General features: G+C 44.0%; 1 protein-coding gene across 1 annotated transcript in view; it reads left to right on the top strand.

Moving 5' to 3' along the window:
• The window catches only part of furina (furin (paired basic amino acid cleaving enzyme) a), a gene marked incomplete at its 3' end in the record, with an annotated part of 96,500 nt that overhangs the window by 4,505 nt on the left and 71,282 nt on the right, over window positions 1–20,713 (top strand). The window contains exon 2 of the mRNA XM_083759590.1: window positions 219–545. Within this exon, the coding sequence (XP_083615716.1) occupies window positions 336–545 (210 nt within the window). The 5' untranslated portion in view covers window positions 219–335. The remainder of the gene's footprint in view (window positions 1–218; window positions 546–20,713) is intronic.

Below are 20,713 nucleotides of genomic sequence, written 5' to 3'. Positions count from 1 at the left end.
AGTGACTCCGACTAAAGACAAAGATTGAGTTCTACCAAAAAATAATTAATTCTTTATTATTCTATTTTTATGGTTCCAATGTGTGGCTGATTCTAGACTAACACTCTTGGAAGAGTGAGAATCCAAGAGTGTTTTTCATTCAGTTCCAACTGCAGATGTGTATTAAATCTATCTTTCATACCTTTCTTACATCCTTGCTTTTCCACTGTTTTCCTCAGGTGATCCGTGTGCTGTGACGGTCCCCCCGCCCCCCCGAGTGTCTCTCTGTGCTCCTGCATGTACTGTTGGCAGCCCCAACCTGTCAGAGAGACGCTGTGCACAGAGACTGAGAACCTATGGCTTTAGGCCCTCCATCTCCCTCATTGGGCCCTAGGCTCAGACTGGTAGATTTGCTGCTGGGGCCACTTTTGGTCTTGCTGCTGGCTGGCCTGGGTACAGCACTGGGGCAGAAGGTCTACACCAACACATGGGCTGTCCACATCTCCGGAGGTCCAGAGGAAGCTGACCGGATTGCCAGTAAACATGGGTTCATCAACAAGGGACATGTGAGTAGATTTTTACATTTTCATATCGTTCTTCCTTTGTTTCATTTCCCTTCTCTAATGCTCCTGTTAACTTTGCTGAGCAATGGCAAAATATTTCTGCTCACATGAACGGTGCATAACAGCACTGGGGGCATTTGCAGCAGTGTTTGGAATCTTTGAGGAATGCCCGGTATCGAAGTGCTTCAGACTGTTCACTAACGGCTGCTGTTTGTGGAAAGTATTTAAACTCAGATATGTCAGTTATGGGATTCTGCAAGTACTGAAATCTTAAAATGAATGAGCTGAGCTAGCCATTGTTTTTCTTGTGCATTCGTGTGTATAGTCTACTGTACAGTGTACACAGTAAAATCCTCAGTTTAATCAAGAATGTACAAATTTGGTTCAATTTGTACACTTCTCTGAGTTTAAATTAACAGTAGGTTTTACTGTAGATAAAAATCACGTTGCTTGGAGCCGTGGCACGTCTAGTAGCTAATGTATATTGTGTATACATTGGTCTGCCTTTGGTGGCAAAAGGATGACAAAAAGCCCCCTGGGGGCTTGTTTGAAATGTGGTCCATTGTACTCAATAAATAAAACTCAGTCTCATCATATGGTACATTCATTTACAGAGATTGGAGGGGTGGGGGGCAGAGGATTCTACTATTAAATAAGGGTAGCCATTCTTTTTAGATTAACGCCCCCCCCCCCCCCCCCCCCTCCCAGTGAGCTGTGGTGTTCCACTAAGATCTTAAGAAGCATACTAGGGCCTTTTACTGTTCCTATAATATATGTAAACGACATGACATCAGCTTGTGACTGCAACTTGTTCCTGTTCACGGATGACTCGGCACTGCAGGTTGAAAAGGCCCTCAGATCTGAACTCGGTAGAACGTTCCAATTTTGGAGGTCTGGCTCATGGACTAAAAACCAGTTCTGAACTGAACCGGTTCCCAACAACCTTTTTTTTCCCCTTCTTTAACTGTTTATATGATGATTTTATTTTTTTTCCCTTCTTCATAGAAGTTTCAAAATAATGAAAAATGGGGACCCTGATGTAAACAAGTCTTAGTGCTGTTTATGGTTTTATCCTTGCAGCAGTTCTTGTATTGACTTGTGCTTCTGTTTGAAATGTACCCATTCTACAAACTGTGAATACAATTATCAATCAATCAATCAAAATTAGTTTTGAGTTTGGGTAGAAAACTCAATATAGTGGATTGTGCAGTCCGGGTAGGGAATGAGGCATTACCCCAGGTGAAGGAGTTTAAGTATCTCGGGGAGGAAGGAGAAAGAGATCAGCCATAGAATTGGAGCAGCACGGGCGGTATTGCAGTCGCTGTACCGCACTGTTATGACGAAAAGAGAGCTGAGACAGAAGGCAAAGCTCTCTGTCTGCCGAGCAATCTTCGTTCCTACTCTCACCTATGGTCATGAAGTGTGGGTCATGACCGAAAGAATAAGGTCGCAAATACAAGAGGCCGAAATGAGTTTTCTTCAAGGGGTGGCTGGCATCTCCCTTAGAGATAGGGTGAGAAGTTCAGTCACACGAGAGAGACTCGAAGTAGAGCCGCTGCTTCTTCGCCTGGAAAGGAGCCAGCTTAGGCCTCTCGGGCGTCTCCCTAGGGAGGTCCTCGAGGCATGTCCCACTGGGAGTAGACCCCGGGGCAGACCAAGGCGCAGTTGGAGGAAACCCATCAACTCACTGGCCTTGGAACAACTCGGGATCCCCCAGTAAGAAGTCACTAATGTTGCTCTGGAGAGGGAAGTCTGGTGGAGTTGTTGCCCCCCCCCCCGTGACCCGACTACGGATAAGCGGTTGAAGATGGATGGATAGAAAACTCAACAATGTTTCACTCAGACCTGAGCGAGTGGCCTGAATTTGAGCATGGTCATTGTGGTCATGATCTAAAATGCTATTTATGTTATGAATCACAGAGTGCAGACCAATGAGTAATCTCATTCCTTGTCATCCTTTAAATATGTTTTTGGTCTTGACTCTTGACCATGGGGAACCAGGATCTCAGAGGAGATGAGACGATGAGATGAAATGTAGCCTAATACCCACAGACTTTGTTCAGGACTTTAGAATCCGTTTGTTGACTTGAGAACGCTGTAATGTTTTCCCTATTGCAACAAGTGGGGCACACGGGTGGGAATTTGTTTGACTTAGAAAAAAGCTTAATATTTAACTGACTAAAGCAGTTCCAGTAAACTAACCATTCTAAATCTGTAAAATCCAATAGTTTGTTGTTTATTTTAACCGTGGGTATGTCAAAACTACAATATATATTCTCAGACATGCAGAGTGAACAAACCTTTTGTTGGACACTTTATAGGCATGTCTTCTGCTGAAGTCTCCTGGCCTGTTACATTAGGAATTAGAAGCTGCTGTCTTTATCCAGTAATATAACGCGAGTAACGATAATACTCAGCTCATGGTTCAGTACTTGCTTCTGGATTGCGTTTCTTGTTTAATAGTGTTTGAGGTCTTCCAAAGTGGAGGCACCTTCTGCAGAATTGGGGCTGTTTTATTCAGACAAACGTCTGTCAATGGTGAAAAAGGAGTATATATTCTTTTTAAACCTAACTTTTTCCTTTCACAATTTTGTAGAGACCGTATTATAATGTCCAATTGATGGAGCACAGTGGTTTTAGTGTGGTGTTTTTGGCAATGAACTTTGCCTACTGACATTCATTTAGTGATTATCATCAACCCTTGAGCTTAACATTGTTGTATTTGGCTCCATTTTAAGCATACATCTTGAAGTATTCTTTCTAAGAAGGTAACAGGGAACCACAATGACTTGACACTGGACTGCAGAGTTTCAACCACAGATCAGCCTTCAACACGTCTGTGGTGGTACTGGTGTCTGCATACCTCATTTTCTGTTTGTGGATTTGTGATGCACTGAATGACACCCATACCTAAAAACTCACTGTAGGGAAATGCCAGTTGGCAAAGGGATGTCACTTTAAACCGCTGAGAGAATTCCTGGTAAAATACCTCTGTTTCTTTTCTTTTTTTTTTGGTATTGGGCCACACACTTTGTTGTACAAAGTCTGACAATGTTGATGACCATGGGCTGTTAAAAAGCAATGCACGCGAGCATTCTCGGCCAGCCCCCACTTTGCATAGTCAAACACAGTGTGCCAGCCTGGGCCAAAATTCTAGGAAAGGTATAGCAAAACATTCTGTACTGCCTGCCTGCCTTTCTGAATTATGTGGGATGTCGTGAATTTAAGCCAAGGACTCTTATGACCTGGCTATGAGGGTGATCTTTTGAGGAATGGTGGTAATTATGATGATGATGATATTTATGATGTACTGTAGTGTATGTCCAGTTAGTGGTGGTTAGACGGTGCTGCTTGCAGTTACCTGTATGTTACGGTTATTAAAAGCTCCTAAACTCACAGCCTGCCCTGTATAAACGAATGAGATACACTGGCTGGCTATAGATATTGCGTGCCCATACGGTACACGGCCATACGTTGCCACATCTACACCTCATTAAGGAAGCACATAAAACAAGCACAGCCGTTCGGCCTACAGCCTATCATTGGGATTTGTTCATCGCAGCATCATGGCATGCATTAACTTTGAGATGATGAAGGGCAGGCTTTAACTGCGTGTGATGACTGTACTAAAGTCGACTTGATATTCATAATTTCCCCTGACAGGATATTTAATGCACATTTTAAAAATTAAGCTCGCACTTAGAAACGATGGGAGTAGAGCCAGTTCCCCTAAAACTGATAGAAATGAGTATGGGTTCCATTCCATCTCCGTGACATGAAGGATGTGCGGTCATGCGTGGTATGTCCTCTGTGAGGCGGAGGCCCTTTTCTGTCCGCCTTTGCTGGCGTTTTGCAGGTGTTTAATTTAGTGGTGGAGAGATTGAGGGGAGGATCAAAGACTGCAGCTGGGGCAGCTTCTTTTATTTTATTCTTTACGACTCTACCGATTGTTTCTATTGTTTGGCCCTTCAGCCGTCCAAACCGTTACAATCCTCCACCTTCCTTTGGTAGGGGTTGCATGTTGGAACACTGTGCAGGAGGATGCTAAACGCACACCAGCCTTAGTAGTGGTGCCAGCACACATCTAAAAAAAGATAAGTCTTAAAAAGACAAAAGAGTGGCCGCACACACTGATAGCCAAAGTGGCGATTGTTTATTAGGACGCAGAGTACTGGAACCAACGTTTCGGCAGATGCAACTGCCTTCTTCAGGGTATGGGCCCGGGTTAGGGGTTGCATGTTGCCCAGGAAATGCTAAAAGGGTGATGTATGAAAAAAAATCACACCCCGTGTGAAGTGAGTGGGGGGGGGGGGGGGGGGGGGGGTGGCGGAAGTTACAGACCCACAGGAACGCACCCGGGGTGCCGGCCCGATTCCCAGCGAGCCGCGTCCAAAACGGTTGAGAGATGACAGAGTTACTGTGTGGGGGTCTCTCTACTGTACTGTACTGTCACTGTACTGGCACACCTGAAATCACCATATATACAGTTAATGTGTGTGTGTTTGTGTGTGTGTGTTAGGTTGCGCACAGGTGGTGAAAAACAGTGCTCAGGCGCACCCACCCACCCAGCCACCCACCCACACACACACATACAGCTCCATAAGCATGTGTTGCACCACTCATTCCGTGCTCATAGTACAGACACACAAAGCTGTCCTTAGTGATTAGAATTGGCAACAATAAGGATCAAATACGCCGTCCAAAAAGTGACTGTACTTCCATCTGTCATGTTTGGCTTCTGTTTAAAGTTAACCAAATCGATGGGCAATTTCTAACATACTATTACCACAGTTTTATGTCATTTTATTTCTGCTCTACCTGAGGCAATTACATTTTAGTTCTTCATTATGGGTGCTGTTCATGAAGTGCAAAAATGATGTACCTATATAACTTATTATATGCTGGGAAGCTATTTTAAGGCTTCACTCAAGACAGTTTACTGCTTCTGGCTTAATGTTCTCACTCCCCTGATTGATTAAAGCCTGATGTTAATACTAAATACTTAATATAACTGTCATCGTCGACTAGTATTGTTGTAGCTTTATTTTTCCAACTTGACATTTTACTACAGATCACATAAAACCATTGGTTTAGATACAACTCAATTTACTGTATTCATTTTATCCAGAGCGACTTACAAAAGTAGACCCACCTGTGCAGGTTTTGTCTTGCAGAACTAAATACTTAAAAAAGCCTAATGGCTGTTATTATTCAAAGGCTTTGTGTACTGGAACATTTTCTTTTCTTTCTCTCCTTGTCTCCCACACCTGTGTTGGAAACAGACTTTGCTGTGAAACTGGTGAATGGTTAGGATTATCTTCTTGTCAACAGCAACCTAACCTGCTTCCATAATTCCAGTCAATTAGGCTATTTATAGGCAGCTGTGGAAGCTAATTTATATTTTATATAAGGTCTTTCTAACCACTAACTTCAAAGGGGCTTATAGTATTTCTTGAAACCATGTGGTTTCCATGTTTCTCTGAACATTCTGTGGTTTCTGTCACTTGTGGTGGCTGATAGAAACTATACCTTTTATGATGAAGTGCAAAAGTGTGGCCATTTTGCAACTCAAATGCTTGTGTAGCTTGTTCTGCTGGTTCAGCCCAGGGCCTCGCTTGAATGAATGGATTGTCTTTGGAAAACTGTGCCCTCCCTGGCACAATGGCATATTACACAAGACCACAGACACATGGCCTATCTCTGCACATATCATATCAGATGACTTGAGCTTTTTTCCTTGAATTGTTCCAGGCCCAACCCTTTGATAATGTAGCGTGACTTTATGTAATGGCCTATTTTTCACCACAGTGAAGTAAGAATATTGGAAGTGGGATGATTTGTGCATTGGCTTGCTTTAGCAGGAGTTGTGGCTGCGCTGCCATTTCGCCATTAAACAAACTGCCTCGCTGACGGTGTGTACTAAATATGTATGACTGTATCTATCTACTGTGATTTAACGTGTTGTTGTCACGTGTTGCTGTGTAGGCTAATGCATTTGTTTCTTGAACGGGCTGTGAAAACAAATCTCCCTCTGGGACAATAAAGTCAAACATAATTTCTGAAGTATATGGGAAGTGGAGTGGATATCCTAGATTTAGTGCGCTTTGTTTGTGTTCTTTATGTTGCTTCTCGTTCCAATTCGAGTCTCCTGGTAATTCATTCGTAGCGGTTGACCTTTAACAAAGGGAGGATGTGCTGTAAGGAGGTTCTGAGAACAGTTTTTGCTTTTAATTTGGCTGTTGACATGGTTAAGTGAAGTTCAGAACCAACTACAATACTATGAATCACATTCACGTGGCCATAATAGAAACACTTGTCTCTCCGCGATCCGGACGCAATTCCGACGGAGCATTAGTCCGACATGCGGGAACAACGGTCGGACTACCGCTTGAACATGCACTGCTCCCGTGCTCGCGGTTATGGTTAGGTTAGGGTTGAGGTAGGTTGGTTATGGTTATGTTAGGGATAGAGGTAGGTTGTCGGTCTAATGACCGTCGGACCAAAACATGTGTCGGAACTTTAGTACTGCACCCGTCTCTCCTGCCAAACACTGCTTTGCTGTATGTATGTTAACAGTCCAGTCCATCTCTTCTGTATGTGCTCTGACTTCTGTACTTCCATACACGATTATACAGGACTTGGATAAAGACAATTTTAGAGTGACAAATATAATCATGTGTTCATTCATGGGAATGTTTTTTTTTTCCTGTAAATATCTCCAACTTATTTACCCATCATGTCTCCAATAGTTTCTGGGTTTGAGCTGTCTTAGACGGTGATAAATCATAGCTGACCTGAGCCCTCTGTATTTGACCCCCCCTGCACATTGCTAAAGCGAAGCTTCATTTTAGGGCCAGCTGAGCTCATATAAAACAGACCCAAAAAGGAGAGGATGAAGGCATAGAGCCTATAATTGCCCCTCGGAGAAGTGAAGCTGTTTAACTGTGAGACAACAGGGGGTTGAAGATATTGCCTGGAAAAAGATGAGAGACGATATGATTGGCCGGGAGGTGACTTGGAGGAAGCTGCATGCTGAGCGCCAAGAGGAGCCATGCACACTCCAGGATCTGCTGGGCTGCACACAGGTGCTTCCTCCCTATTGTTCTGTGTCACCATGTAAACACCACTAAACACCAGTCAGCTGCCAGACGTACAGTTTGTGACTGTCAAACTGCTCCAGGCCTGTAAGACCTCAGATAAGAAATGCAGGGTCTCACAGATTTAACTAGTTTTGTAACATGGCTTCATTGTTTAACCGTTTCTGGGTTTATTGAATTCTTCAAAAATTATGGTGCTAGAGTGCCAGCAGATGAGGCTTGAGGTTTTACTCTGAAATCTTCTGTATCCCCCCCCCCCCCCCCCTCCGTTCTTACCTCAAGCTGGTACATCTAAAGTCTAGATTTAGGGTTATGAGCCGTTCTAATTGGGCCGTAAACAAAGTGAACGGCCGCGCAAAACACAAGGAGTACGCTGAAGAAGGAAACGCCAACCAAAAAAATATCAATAAAAAAGACCTAAAGACCAGTTTTTGGCAGCAAATTTCTATTTTAGTTTTAGCCTTGAACAGTTTTCATTTAGTTTCCGTCACATTTTAGTCACCCGGAATGATTTAGTGTTAGTCTAGTTTAAGTCGACTAAAATGTAATGAGTTTTTAGTCGGCTAAATCTATGGTTGATTTTAGTCGGAACTTCTAAGGCCCAATCCCAATCCACTCCCTTGCTGACTCAATGAGCCCTCACTGACTTAGCTGCGCGTTCACCTGAAGTCTGCGAGGGCTTGAGGGATGTCCCATTTGAAATCGGTAAGTCAGTGAGGGCTCAGCCCCGCCCCTTTATGTGCCCTTTGCCAAAGTCAGCGTCGATGCTGACTTTGGCAAAGAAATTACCCACATTTCATAGCTTTACCAGTGGAATGAGGGGGATCCTCCGAACGTCAATCATTTAGCTATGCAAATTAGTTATGTATCGCGATTAGAATGTCAACAAACACAATAGTGCTTTCTCACTGTTCTCAAAAGCAGACGGAATGGAAGGATATAGGCTATATATTTAATAACAATAATAAGGGAAACATGATGAGAAATGACTAATGAGCAAAGTAAAAGAATATGGAAATGAAATGTATAATGCATATTATTATATATGAATATTACAACTCATATCACACAGGAAAGTGTATTTATTAAACTAATAATAAAACGATCAGCTTAAATACTAAAATAGACATGATAGACATGTGTAAATAGGCCAAGCATGTACTGTAGGTAGGTACTGGCTGTGAATAAGGACAGTTTTTATAAAGTGATGCAAAGTGTCATGAATGGCGGACTCATCTTCAAAGTGCTGTCCCATTTCTTTCACAACAATTTGGAGCCCTTGCAGCCTCTCACCCTCAAGCACTTACAGCTGACGTCATTAAAGTCAATGAGGGTCCAGGGCTCAGGGCTTGAGGGAGGCAATTGGGATTGGGCCTAAGTCCCTTGACTGTTCCACAAGGCTTTAATAGGCTAGCTTTCCTGTAAATCTTACATGATGGTTTACCATGTTCTGTAAGCTGACTTACTTCTGTATTAATGTTTAACGGTTTCCTGTCTGTGCTGTGGCTCTGTTGTACATCAGCCAATGAGAGCTGACAGGTCTAACGGAGCGTGCAGCTCCTATACAACATGTGTAGGACACTTCAAATAGATGATGCTTCTTGGAAGCGCTGCAGCAATATGGCTGAACCAGATTCAGCCTGAACTCTATAGCACTGGATCACTGGGACCCCTTTTTGACCTGGATGGGTCCCATTAATACACCCGGGTGGAATGCGTCTCATCTGTAGTGCAGAGCATTGTGGCAAAATGCAGTGTCTTTGGTTCCGGTGTCTTTGTTCGGGAGTGTGGGAGAACTTCCCTTTTATTTCATTCCCCACCCTCCATCACACTAAGTGGAGCCAGATTATCAGGCCCATCTCGAGGCTGTCCTTTGATGAAAGCTATAATGAGCTGCAGAGATCGACTTGTCCTGTGTGTTGAGATGGAGAGTTGGAGACTTGCTGTAGTCGGAAGGGGAGAGAAACGGAAATGATGGCGACTGATGTCGCCACAATTGACCAAAGGATCACATTTTTATCTGAATCTCTACAGTGGGGGGGAAAAAAAGAAAATGACCCTACATAATTATCTGCTGTAATTAAAATGATTAAATGTATTATTACATTGAGACGGAGGTGCTCATTCAGCTTTTGTTTTTTTCACTTTGCTTCTCTATCCGACGGCGGCTATCTTATTTGAGCCGGATTTCCAATTCAGGAAATGACTGAAAGTTTACATCGGAGGGCTCTGTCCCGCCCATAGAGTATTAAAAGGATAGAGACTGAACTGGCGCGAAGCTCCGCCCCCTCCGCTATTCATGTCAGTGGAAGTTGCTCAGTGGCGTTTTGAAGCACCCGGAAGGCTGCCGGAAGGACCGTCTATTTCCGAATTTTTTTCGCTGATTCAGCATTTGGACACCAAACTTTGGTGTCCAAATGCGGAAGTGCAGCTGGGCTTTAACATTGGGCACTCGGTTGCACGGGGTTTCCTCGTCAAGAATCCACGGGTCCGCCTGCAGTCCTTCCTCTTACCACTAGGGCCCAGCGCTTCAACATTGGAGTGCCTAGCTGGCCCCTTGGTCCCGCCCCACCCACGGACCTTTATTTAAGAAGCCAGTAAAATACTTTGAGTCAGTTGCTGTACGTACCCATATAAGGCATACAGCTATTGCCGATTTTATAACTTGTAATTATAACTATTAATCCATTTACAACTTGAATCGTTCCAAGTAGGCCAGTGCCAAACGGAGACTGCTGTAGGCTCCAACGCATAATACAAAAGTCATGAGCACACACAAATACATTTTAAATGAACTAACTGTAAGTTTGTTTTGGTCATGTATCCAGTCCCAACACACCTGTCAATGGTGTGCCCCATACGTTTGGGCTTCCCAAACATCGACCATGGCCATGGCCATGGAAAACAAAAGGGATCACACCTACGCACATCTGTCTGTAACAAAATAAGTCGACCACGCAGGAAATTTAAGTTCTGTTGTTTTTCTGTGGTCAGATGTGGTGCCCATGCCCATCATCGGCCACACATGCAACTTTAAGGTTGGTCATACTGCTAGTGTGGTTATCTGACTCAATTTAGTCTGTGGACCCTTCTTCTGAGCACTGCAGTCTTATGGTGAGAAACACATTTCATTAACATTAACACACTACCAGGTATTAACAGTCTACTGATAAACCCCACTTTATTGATATAGACCTCGTTCCCTGCCCACCACGAGTTTTCCCGAGTTATGTTTTATTTGTTTTATTGGCCGATTTTAACTTTGAAGACTTACAAGGTTTTCCGCCGATACTTTGTGACACGTCACACGTTTTGGATCACGTAACCGGAAAATAAAAACAACTGACGCTCACTTCTGGGGCTGCTGGGTAATCGAGTCTCCAATGAATGGCAGTACGGACAGAGCGGCTGTGTCTCTCTGTCTTGTCGTCGATGGCGATTGTGGAATTCTAGAAGTTCGGGCCGCTTTGCGGCCCTCACCTCTACCACCACGCGTTGTTGTTGTTGTTTGTAACTGTGGTGTGTCTGTGCTGTGTGTCTGTGCTGTGCTTGTACTGTGCTCTTACTGTACTCGCAATGTATAGGGGCGGCAGTTGCTCAGGGGTTAGAGTGACTGGATGGGAACCGCAAGGTTGCCAGTTCGAACCCGGGCTCCCCCAGAGTTAGTGTCGAAGTGTCCTTGAGCAAGACCCTGAACCCCAAATTGCTCCCGATGTGCAGGTTGGTGCCTTGCATGGTTTCCCCTGGCATCGGTGTGTGAATGTGTGTGTGTGTGAATGTAATGCACAATCTCTGTAAAGCGCCTTGGATAAAGGCACCATTTACCAATGTACTCACTGTACTCTCACTGTACTCACACTTACTCTTACTGTACTCTTAATGTACTCGTACTGTTGTCTTACTGTACTCGCACTGTACTCTGCATTGTACTGTACTCTGCACTGTACTGTAGTACTCGTGCTGTACTATACTACTCGTACTGTACTACTGGTATTGTACTGTACGGTAGTACATTAATTAATTATTTATTATAGTGCGATGCCCGTTGGGAACGCATGCCTCTCCGGTTATGCAATACCCTACACACACACACACACACACACACACACACACACACACACACTTATATTCGGTGCTGTCCTCCACAGACACGCCCAGGTCATCTGCGACACAAGCTACATTTCCAAATTAATCGATCAGACACACAGACAGACGCAGAAACAGGTTTTGTGAATTCATAGATGTATTTATAGACAGTTTTTACAATCGCTGATCTGACCGACTTTCCACTTAGTACTGCACTAAATTGGAAATGGTTCTTTTCTTTAGCACCTTTATCCAACACGCACACAGACACTTTCACCCCGGCATCAGGAGCATGTAAAGGAGTTTAATTGTCTTGTCTCGTTAACACTAACCCAACGGGCTGAACCTGTAGGCTCCACTGTGTTTTACAAATGTTTTACACTTGAAATATTTAGTATTAATTAATATTTTATGATGGATCCGGAATTGTACATGAGGGGGGGGGGGAATCAACGTCTACCAGCACTATAACTACCTTCCTAGCCAAAAAACAGAGAAGGTATTAACGAAATTGGCGAGATAACTGCCACTGATGTGACCCGTGAGAATAGTAGCCACAGGGAAATGTCCTGAGAAGTGAAAACAGCTCACGTATCAACCCCTGCTATCAGTGTTGCTTTGGGATATGTCCTGAGGATGATACGTCTGGACCGACCCAGCACTGGGCCCACCCAGCACCCCTCCTCCTCCCAAAGCAAAAACATCATCCTGACGAGCGGTAGAAAACCCCAATCGGTCAGCGGGGCGGCCGTCTCCCAACCTACAGCAGAGGCGAGGACACCCAGATTGTCAGGGGCCCTGCTGGGCCCTGGGAACTCCAGCAATAAGAGTCCCAGCACCGCTCAGTCATTACCCTCCTCTCCCACGAGAGGAGGGGGGGGGGTTGGGGGGCTGGAGAGGCACCACACACAGGTCAGAGGGTCTGTAACAAGAGCCAGATGTGCTGAGGGGACACAAATATACATGGACAAGCAACTCTCTCCTACTCTCAAGGCATACACTATGCACACACACACACACCGAGGGGGTTGGGAGACGAGTTCAGCTCAGTTCACATGCTGGGTTAATTTACCGTTTGATCAAATTGAAATCTCTCCGTAGATTTCTTTTTATGTTCTCAAGAAAAGGTTGCGGAGCGGGAGGAGGCTCCTTGAAGATTGGATATTCTTGATCAAAGTTTTTTTGAATTGGTCGAATATTAAAAACAATCCATCATGTAATGAAACCGTAAGATATTTCTCATAAGTCTTATATAAGTATGCGGTGACAGAAGCGGTAGATTAAATTGTCTTTTGTTCCAGCGAAGCTCGAGTTGGACTCATTGTTCCGTGCCGTGCGAGTGCTCAAGAGACCTTGGCTGACATTCGGCACATTTTAATAACTCCTGGAAGTTGCTGGTAATGCCAGTGGCTTGGATCTAATGTCATGGACCTTTTATAACCAGGACTGAGACCGGTCCCCCCCCTGATGCTCGTCACATATCTCTAGGCCTGTGTGAATCGGCCCCTCACTTTACTCCCCTAAACGGAGATGGACACAGAACAGCCTCCCACCGATGAACACATACCCGCTATTTGTGTTGTATTTTGAAAGGGCCCCGGCCGGCTCAGATCAGATAAGCCCTTTTACAATGAAAACAATGAGGTGAACCTTTTTAAAAGCCTGCAACCAGCCTAATGGAGAACGGCCGTGGGGGAGGAATGCGGTGTTTAGGTTTTTCCGCATTTTTTATGACTAGTTGCTAGTGGTTATTTCTCTGTAATAGGAGGCCTGCTAACTTGTAACAGATCCAGGTATCGGAGCCGTGTGCTGTAACCGAGGAGCTGGGTTCACGTGATGGATCAGGTGCTGGTGGTAACATCCAGATATGTAGGCAACTAGCCACACTGGATAAGTGAATGTTGAAACACAGATTTCTTAGCACTCTGTCGGCGCAGGGGTACACGTCGTCCTGTCCGGTGGTCAAAATGCGGAAGTGCTAACGACCGCTCAATGTTAAATCCCAGCTGTGCGGGTTTTACTCATGCTAAATGCATGGGCCCGCCTGCAGTTCCAGCTCTGACCAGTAGGGCCAGCGGCTTCAACGTTTGGCTCTGGGGGCTTTGCAATGTCACATTTTCACGATTTTTCAAAAAAATAGCAGACCTACAAGTTCATAGCTATGAGCTTGTAGATCTGCTCTTTTTCAATAGCTAAAGTATAACATAATGCTTAAAACACCAAAAGGGGTTCCCGGCCCAAAATGGGTTAATGGGATGCAAATGTGAGACCTTTCAGAAGTCCAAATTCATTCCAGTTCGCACACCGAGCCAAGCAGTCACAAGAACTTGAGACGCTACATTACATTACAGTGCACAAAAATGCTGATTCAGGAAGTTATCTTGCATAAAATAGATTTACAACATCAAATATATTTCTTAACTGAATCAATAATGCATCAAAAAATAACATGCAGTACTTCATTCATGTTGTAGCAGAAGATCAAGTCAAGTCTTGATTTTTCGTGTCATGTCGACATCTCCCCTCCCTGTCAAGGTTTTATCTGAAAATCTTATATTCAGTTATTTTTTTACCTGAATTCCTGATCCTGTTAAGCATTTATTTTAGACAATTCAAGAGCAAGACCTCATTGAGACCCCATCCTCATCTTCCTGCATGTTTTTCTTGTCTCTCTCTCTCTCTCTCTCTCTCTCTCTCTCTCTCTCTGTCTCTCTGTCTCTGTCTCTGTCTCTGTCTCTCTCCTCATACCACAATACACTCGGCATGTGATATTTATTTAATGTCTCCAGTAATATGTTGATAGCCTTCCAGCTTGCCAGAAATGAACGGGGGGGCATGATCATCTATATTATTACCAGCTGAGTCAGGTCTCTGCAATACATTCTTCAGTTTAGTATGAGCTTGACAGATGCATGGAAACGGAGGAAAAGACAGAGGGAACGTTTCTATTTAGGCTGCTGAAGGAAGTGGAATATATCACGTCAATGCAGAGTATCAGTTATTGGGATGCGTTTACTCATGAATATTTCAATACTGATGTATACACTCTGAACTGTGGGCTTTGCCATTATGTGCTTGACAGAACCTCCAGTAAGTAGCTATGAGGCTGTTGCATGTTTGCGACATGCCGTTGCTGTAGTCGTATGTCCAATGCAATGTGCAAGTGCCTTGAGAAAGCGAGCGGGGGTTTTAAAGTGCTCCTTGTTTGCGAGAGAGCGTGTGACAAGTGTCCACGTTTTTTGCGTAGCTGGACGATGGTTCAGCTAAGGGGACGTTCACCACTGTTTGGACAGGATGCTGGGGTGGCTATAGTTGGTAAGCCTCAGTGACTTTCTCTCGTTCCAAGGGCAGTATACTCCAGACCTGTTTGGGAGTCGGACCTTGTCTGCCTAAGTGTGTTCAGCTGTGTTCCGCTGTGGTTGTGGAGGAGATACTTCAGGCTCTCAGGTTTCCCCCGAAGGTCCAGCTCTGCCATTCCTCAACTTGCCAATACACGAAGTAGACCACAAGGCCTACAATTATGGTGCATGTGAAATAGCTGAGCCCTGTGCTGTGTTTAGCTCTTAGGGAGCTTTCCCAACAAGTGGGTTCAGTCCACAGAAAACAGTCCCACCTCCCACGGCTTACCAGACCTATAATACTAGCCGTCTGTGAAAGAATCTCCCATTTCCTTCTCTCTCTCTCATTCCTCACTCTCATTCCTCATTCTCTTTCTCCTTCCCCTACGTGCCAGTGTGGTTTTCGTCGACTAAAACTAAGATGAAGAAAGTTCGTCGACTACCTTTTTTCACTGACGAAAACTAAATGGAAACTAAATGAAAACGAAGCTATGATGACTAAAACTGAGACTAAATATACTGACAATTTCGTCAACAAATAAAAACTAGACTAAAATGTTAGGAAGGGACTAGTGGACGAGATCCAGTATAAGTCATTTTACAATTAGTTACATGCTGAAAATTGCCGATCTACAACGCGTCGCAGTGCGACGCGTTGTGGGCTTGTAGATCGGCTATTTTCAGCAAGTGAAAAAAAGTCATTACGACGGCATCAAGGGCCGCCAAAATACATTTTGTTCGACTAAATCAACTGTAGATTTAGTCGACTAAAATCTTATGATATTTAGTCGACTAAAACTAGACCAAACACTAAGACATTCCAGGTGACAAAAATGTGACTGAAACTAAATAAACTATTCAAGAGACTATGACTAAAACTAAAATCTTAATTTGCTGCCAAAAACAACACAGTGCTACGTGCATAACAACCTGAAACCTTTGATTGTCCATATTGTGGAAACCAGGTTGACTTGTTTGTCTGTTGCTGAACCACTTGCTATTTTGGCTTCAGCTTTCACCTCAGGCTACTTTCACCTCAACCCGATGCAATACATTAGTCTTCAAGTTACAGGGAGCCCGTATTTGTGTGTTTCTTTTTTTTTACCACAAAAGATTGATAAAGAACTGCTACAGTTAGCATAATCTTTGTTGTATAGTATTCCTCCCGACTCCCGAGGCTAGCTTGTTGATAGCTGTGGTTTCAGTGAGGAAAGCTTAAGGGTGATTTATTTGCATCTCAATGTTTTACCTTCTATTGTTTGTTTCATGCCCTTGTTTTAACATAATTGTTTTACCTTGTTGTACAGCACTTTGTAACATTGTTTCGAAAGGTGCTCTATAAATAAAAAATTACTTACTTTCTTACTTAATACTGAGTTGTGCGCCAACGTTGTGTGCCAATGTCGTGCACCGAACACGGCTGATCTACAAGCTCACAACGTGTTGCACTTTGACGTGTTGTGAATGTGGACTGTAGACATGTAGGCATGCTGTCATATGACCATACCATAAATATAGGGCAAATGTGGATATTACCCCCCCCCCCCCAACCCAAATAAGAAAACAAAAAAGCTTGAATTTAAGATCGAATTTAAACATCGGATTATACCCATGTCAATGAAGTTGGCTTTTTGAATGGACACCTTGTCAAAGTCATTGTGTGACTTGCTGAATGTTCTGTTCATAGTGGAGTGGTGTCAGACTCAGGGTTGTGGTCAGCTTTCCTGTCATTTCCTTGTAGCCAAGCAGTCGCACGGCTGTGGCATCTACGTAGCAAGAACTTGGAGGAACTGGAACAGTTTTCATGGTAAAGTACTTCTTTCCCAGCAGCCTGCCCCTTTGCATCCTCAAAGTTCAGTTTGAACTGGAACCTGTGAGAATGGAATGTTGTGGGCCAGCATGCCTCTCTAGTCTAGCCTAATCTGAACAAACCAGGCGGCAAGGATCCGGTTCTGAAAATGAAGTCAATGAGGAAGTCATGAGAACGCAGCGGTTCTCAACTTCTCATTAATGGCCTAGAAGGTGTTGCTATTTCCTATGGTTGCAGAAGAATTATCACTCCATTCAAGTGAATGGGTATTTGGATGGACTTTACACTAAGCATTTTGATAAATATTAAATACATTATGTTTTCAATATCTGCTTTAAAGTCATTTTCATTTCATTACCGTCCATCATAATACTCATCATAAAACAAAAACTAAAGGCATATTATGCCTTTATGACTCACTTCGTAACTAACAGTGTATGAAACATGTGCAGCATGTGCTCGCACGTGTGTGCACACACACACACAGCTTGCTTGCTATGAGCCTGTGTCATTGTGAATGACACAATTCATGACCATGCTTTTCTCTATCTATAAATGCACAGAATTGCATTTAGTGAGTGAGTGAGTCACCTATCTCAAGAACCATCTGACCGTCACCGTATTGCCAAGGGAATGACGTGCCAAGTGGAAAGTCTGTTGCATCGGTGGTTGTCCAGAACCACCCATCATTTACTAATTTGTAAATATCCGTCTGTCCGCGTGTCCCATTTATGCCCATATATGGAAATCGTATCTGTCTCTCTCTCTCTCTCTCTGATGATGTCATCAATATTAGGTTATAGTACTGACCAAGCCCCCAGAGCGGCTCGCCAACGTTGAAGCCACTGGCCCTACTGGTCAAAGCTGGAACTACAGGCGGGTCCATTTAGTACGAGTAAACCCCGCCGCGCCACAGCTGGGGTTTAACATTGGGCGTTCGTTAGCACTTCCACATTTTCACCACCAACGGTCAAATCGAAAAAGATGTGGAAGTATAGAGCGCTCTTCCGGGTGCTTCAAAACGCCACTTCAAACAGCTGTTGCTCCTCGTCCGCCCTCTGTCCTCAGACTGGCCTGTATTCCATTTAGACCTGGGATCAGATTCTACAAATGTCTTCTAATTTAGGAAAAACCCATGTTTCTGTGTCAGTGGTTCTCAAATAATTTCATGTCAAGGAACCCCAAAAATATATGTAATTGGCCGTCGACCCCCATCTGACAATATGTTGTTCCAGGGGACCCCCCCCCCCCCCCCTAGAAGCAAACATTTGAGTTAAAAACATTCGCTCTGAAAGAATTCAAGGATTTGCGCCCCATTTTCACGATTTTTCTAAAATAGCAGACATACAAGCTCGTAGATCTGCTATTTTTCAATAGCTAAAGTATAACATAATGCTTAACCCATTCTGACCGGGCACCCATTTTGGTGTCAGCATCATGTTATGCTTTAGCTATTTAAAAATAGCAGATCTACAAGCTCATATCGCGCCACCGAGTGGCGCGATACGAGCTTGTAGGTCTGCTATTTTTGAAAAATCGAAGAACGACTGACATTTTTAGAATCTGATCTCAGGTCAGAATGGGTTCATCAGACCAGTGTGTGTCCGGTGAAAACCTTCGTATGAATCTGATCTCAGGTCAGAATGGGTTAAAACACCAAAACGGCTATAACAGGTATTGCATAACGGAGGGGCATGCGATGCGTTTGCGTTCCCAGTGGGCATCGCTCCTTACGGGGCATCGCTCCCAAATCTGCATTGTTGTTCATTATTTTCACGTCGGTGTTGTCTACTAGCACAGAGCGTGGGCACTCATCACTCGGTGCCAGATAATCCAACCCAGAGAGAGAGAGAGAGAGAGACAGGGAGGCAGACAGTGGAGACAACTGGTAATCCACATGCCGGCATTGTCGCAGTTCGTAGAAATGTCACTGTGGTGTCATTAATGAGAGCATTCCTCCTGGCTGAGATTTGCCCTCTGCTGAGAGAGCATCTGTCTAGTTTTCGCTTCAGCTGGTCAAGGTCATACGGCCGCAGTGATGAATTATGAAAAATGTTAGATTTTCCAGGCAATCATTTCACAGGAGTTGTTGATATTGAAGGCAAGGAGCCTGCGTTTGAACAAGCTGCATCTGTTCGGTTTCTATGAAGAGGAGAACTTGTTCAAGTCTATTGCTAAGTTATAAGACTCAAAACGTATGTGTGGACTTATTTAGGAAACGAAAACAAAGTGGGCTGAAAATAACTCTGTCTGCAAATGTTTTCATGCCGTACTAAAATAATGTGTACAAATGAAGTGTTCACGATGCTCAGAGGGTGTGTGTGTGTGTGTGTGTGTGTGTGTGTACCATTGGACTGTATCAGAATGTGATCTGTTATGCATGGCTTATCATTTTGCAAACCTCCCAGACGGTGTTTAATATCAAGCTATTAATTAAACACTGTTTTATATCAAGCTATTAAACACAACGTCGTGTGGGTGCCCACTGCCTGCCTGGCTGGCTGGGTGGGTGGGTCTAAGCACGAAAATAGCATGGTTGTTTTTCACCACCTGTGCGCAACCTAACACACACGCAAACACACACACACACACATTAACTGTATATACGATGATTTCGGATGTGCCAGTACAGTACAGTACAGTTACAGTACAGTAGAGGGACCCCCACACGGTAACTCTGTCATTTCTCAACCGTTTCGGACGTGGGGCGGCTCGCCGGATTCGGCCCGCCCCCCTGGGCGCGTTTCTGGGTGTCTGGAACTTCCGGGGACCCCCACACGGAGTTGCACCACTCACTTCACACAGGTGTGATTTTTCCAATGTTGCCAGCTGTGATTCAGCAGGGGGATGAGAAATGATCAGTTGTCATCATGTGTACTTAGAGGACATAAAACACATTGGGTCAGGTCCTGATGTCTGACGATGCTGTTGGCCAGTGATGTAAACCAGGTTTCCATTGCAACCCGTTCCCATGGGAAAACGGAGCTAATGATCAGTATGCCACTAAGAAAAGTTAAATGTAAAGAAGAGAAGTACCTTTTTATTTGGTCATGGGTTTTTTCAGCTGGATGAGTTGAATAAAGTGAACTGTGAAAGTGGAAGTCGATGTTCTCACAACTCGCAACTGTTTTTGAAAACTGATCCTGTACACATTGACTTGACTCAACTCCACATGTTGAATTGCTTTAGAGACTGTTTTGCACCCTGTCTATTAGCGCTTTTACCTATAATTGCACCGATCTGTGTAAAATGTATGCACACTCCCTAGACGAGGCCAAGGAAAAACCTTCATAGCGCCACCAGGAGAACACATTTTTAACATTGCTCTATAGACCGTCACAGTCCAGCACCCTTTCAAGACGACAACTGGCCCAGGAAATAATTCCCCATTAATTTTCCCCATAGACATTTCAAAAAGTATTTATTTAAAGATCTGTAAGCCGCGAAAAATCCTGCATAGGGCGCCAGATTGCGCAAGGGTGCTGCAATATTGTGTTTGTTGTCATGATTTGTCACACTCCAAGTTGGCTTAGGTCGAGGCTTACAGATCTTTAAATAAATACTTTTTGAAATGTCTATGGGGAAAAATGAAAGATTATCTCCTGGGCCTGCCGTCGTCTTGAAAGGGAGCGGGACTGCGATGCTCTATTGGCTATTAATATCGGCTGCTACTTCTATGATCACTCAATACCAAACGATGCACGCCCACAACAAACGTTCCTGACCTGGTGGAGAGACCTTTTTCTATAGTTTCTATTATCATGCAGGATGTTTACTGGACAAAGATTATGTACAGAAACAGCATGCATAGTGCTTGCTTGGTGTGCACACTGACACTGT

The sequence above is a fragment of the Protomyctophum parallelum genome (assembly GCF_964188405.1).
Source record: "Protomyctophum parallelum genome assembly, chromosome: 2".
Lineage (NCBI taxonomy): Eukaryota > Metazoa > Chordata > Actinopteri > Myctophiformes > Myctophidae > Protomyctophum > Protomyctophum parallelum.
This window is presented reverse-complemented; position numbering and strand designations above follow the sequence as displayed.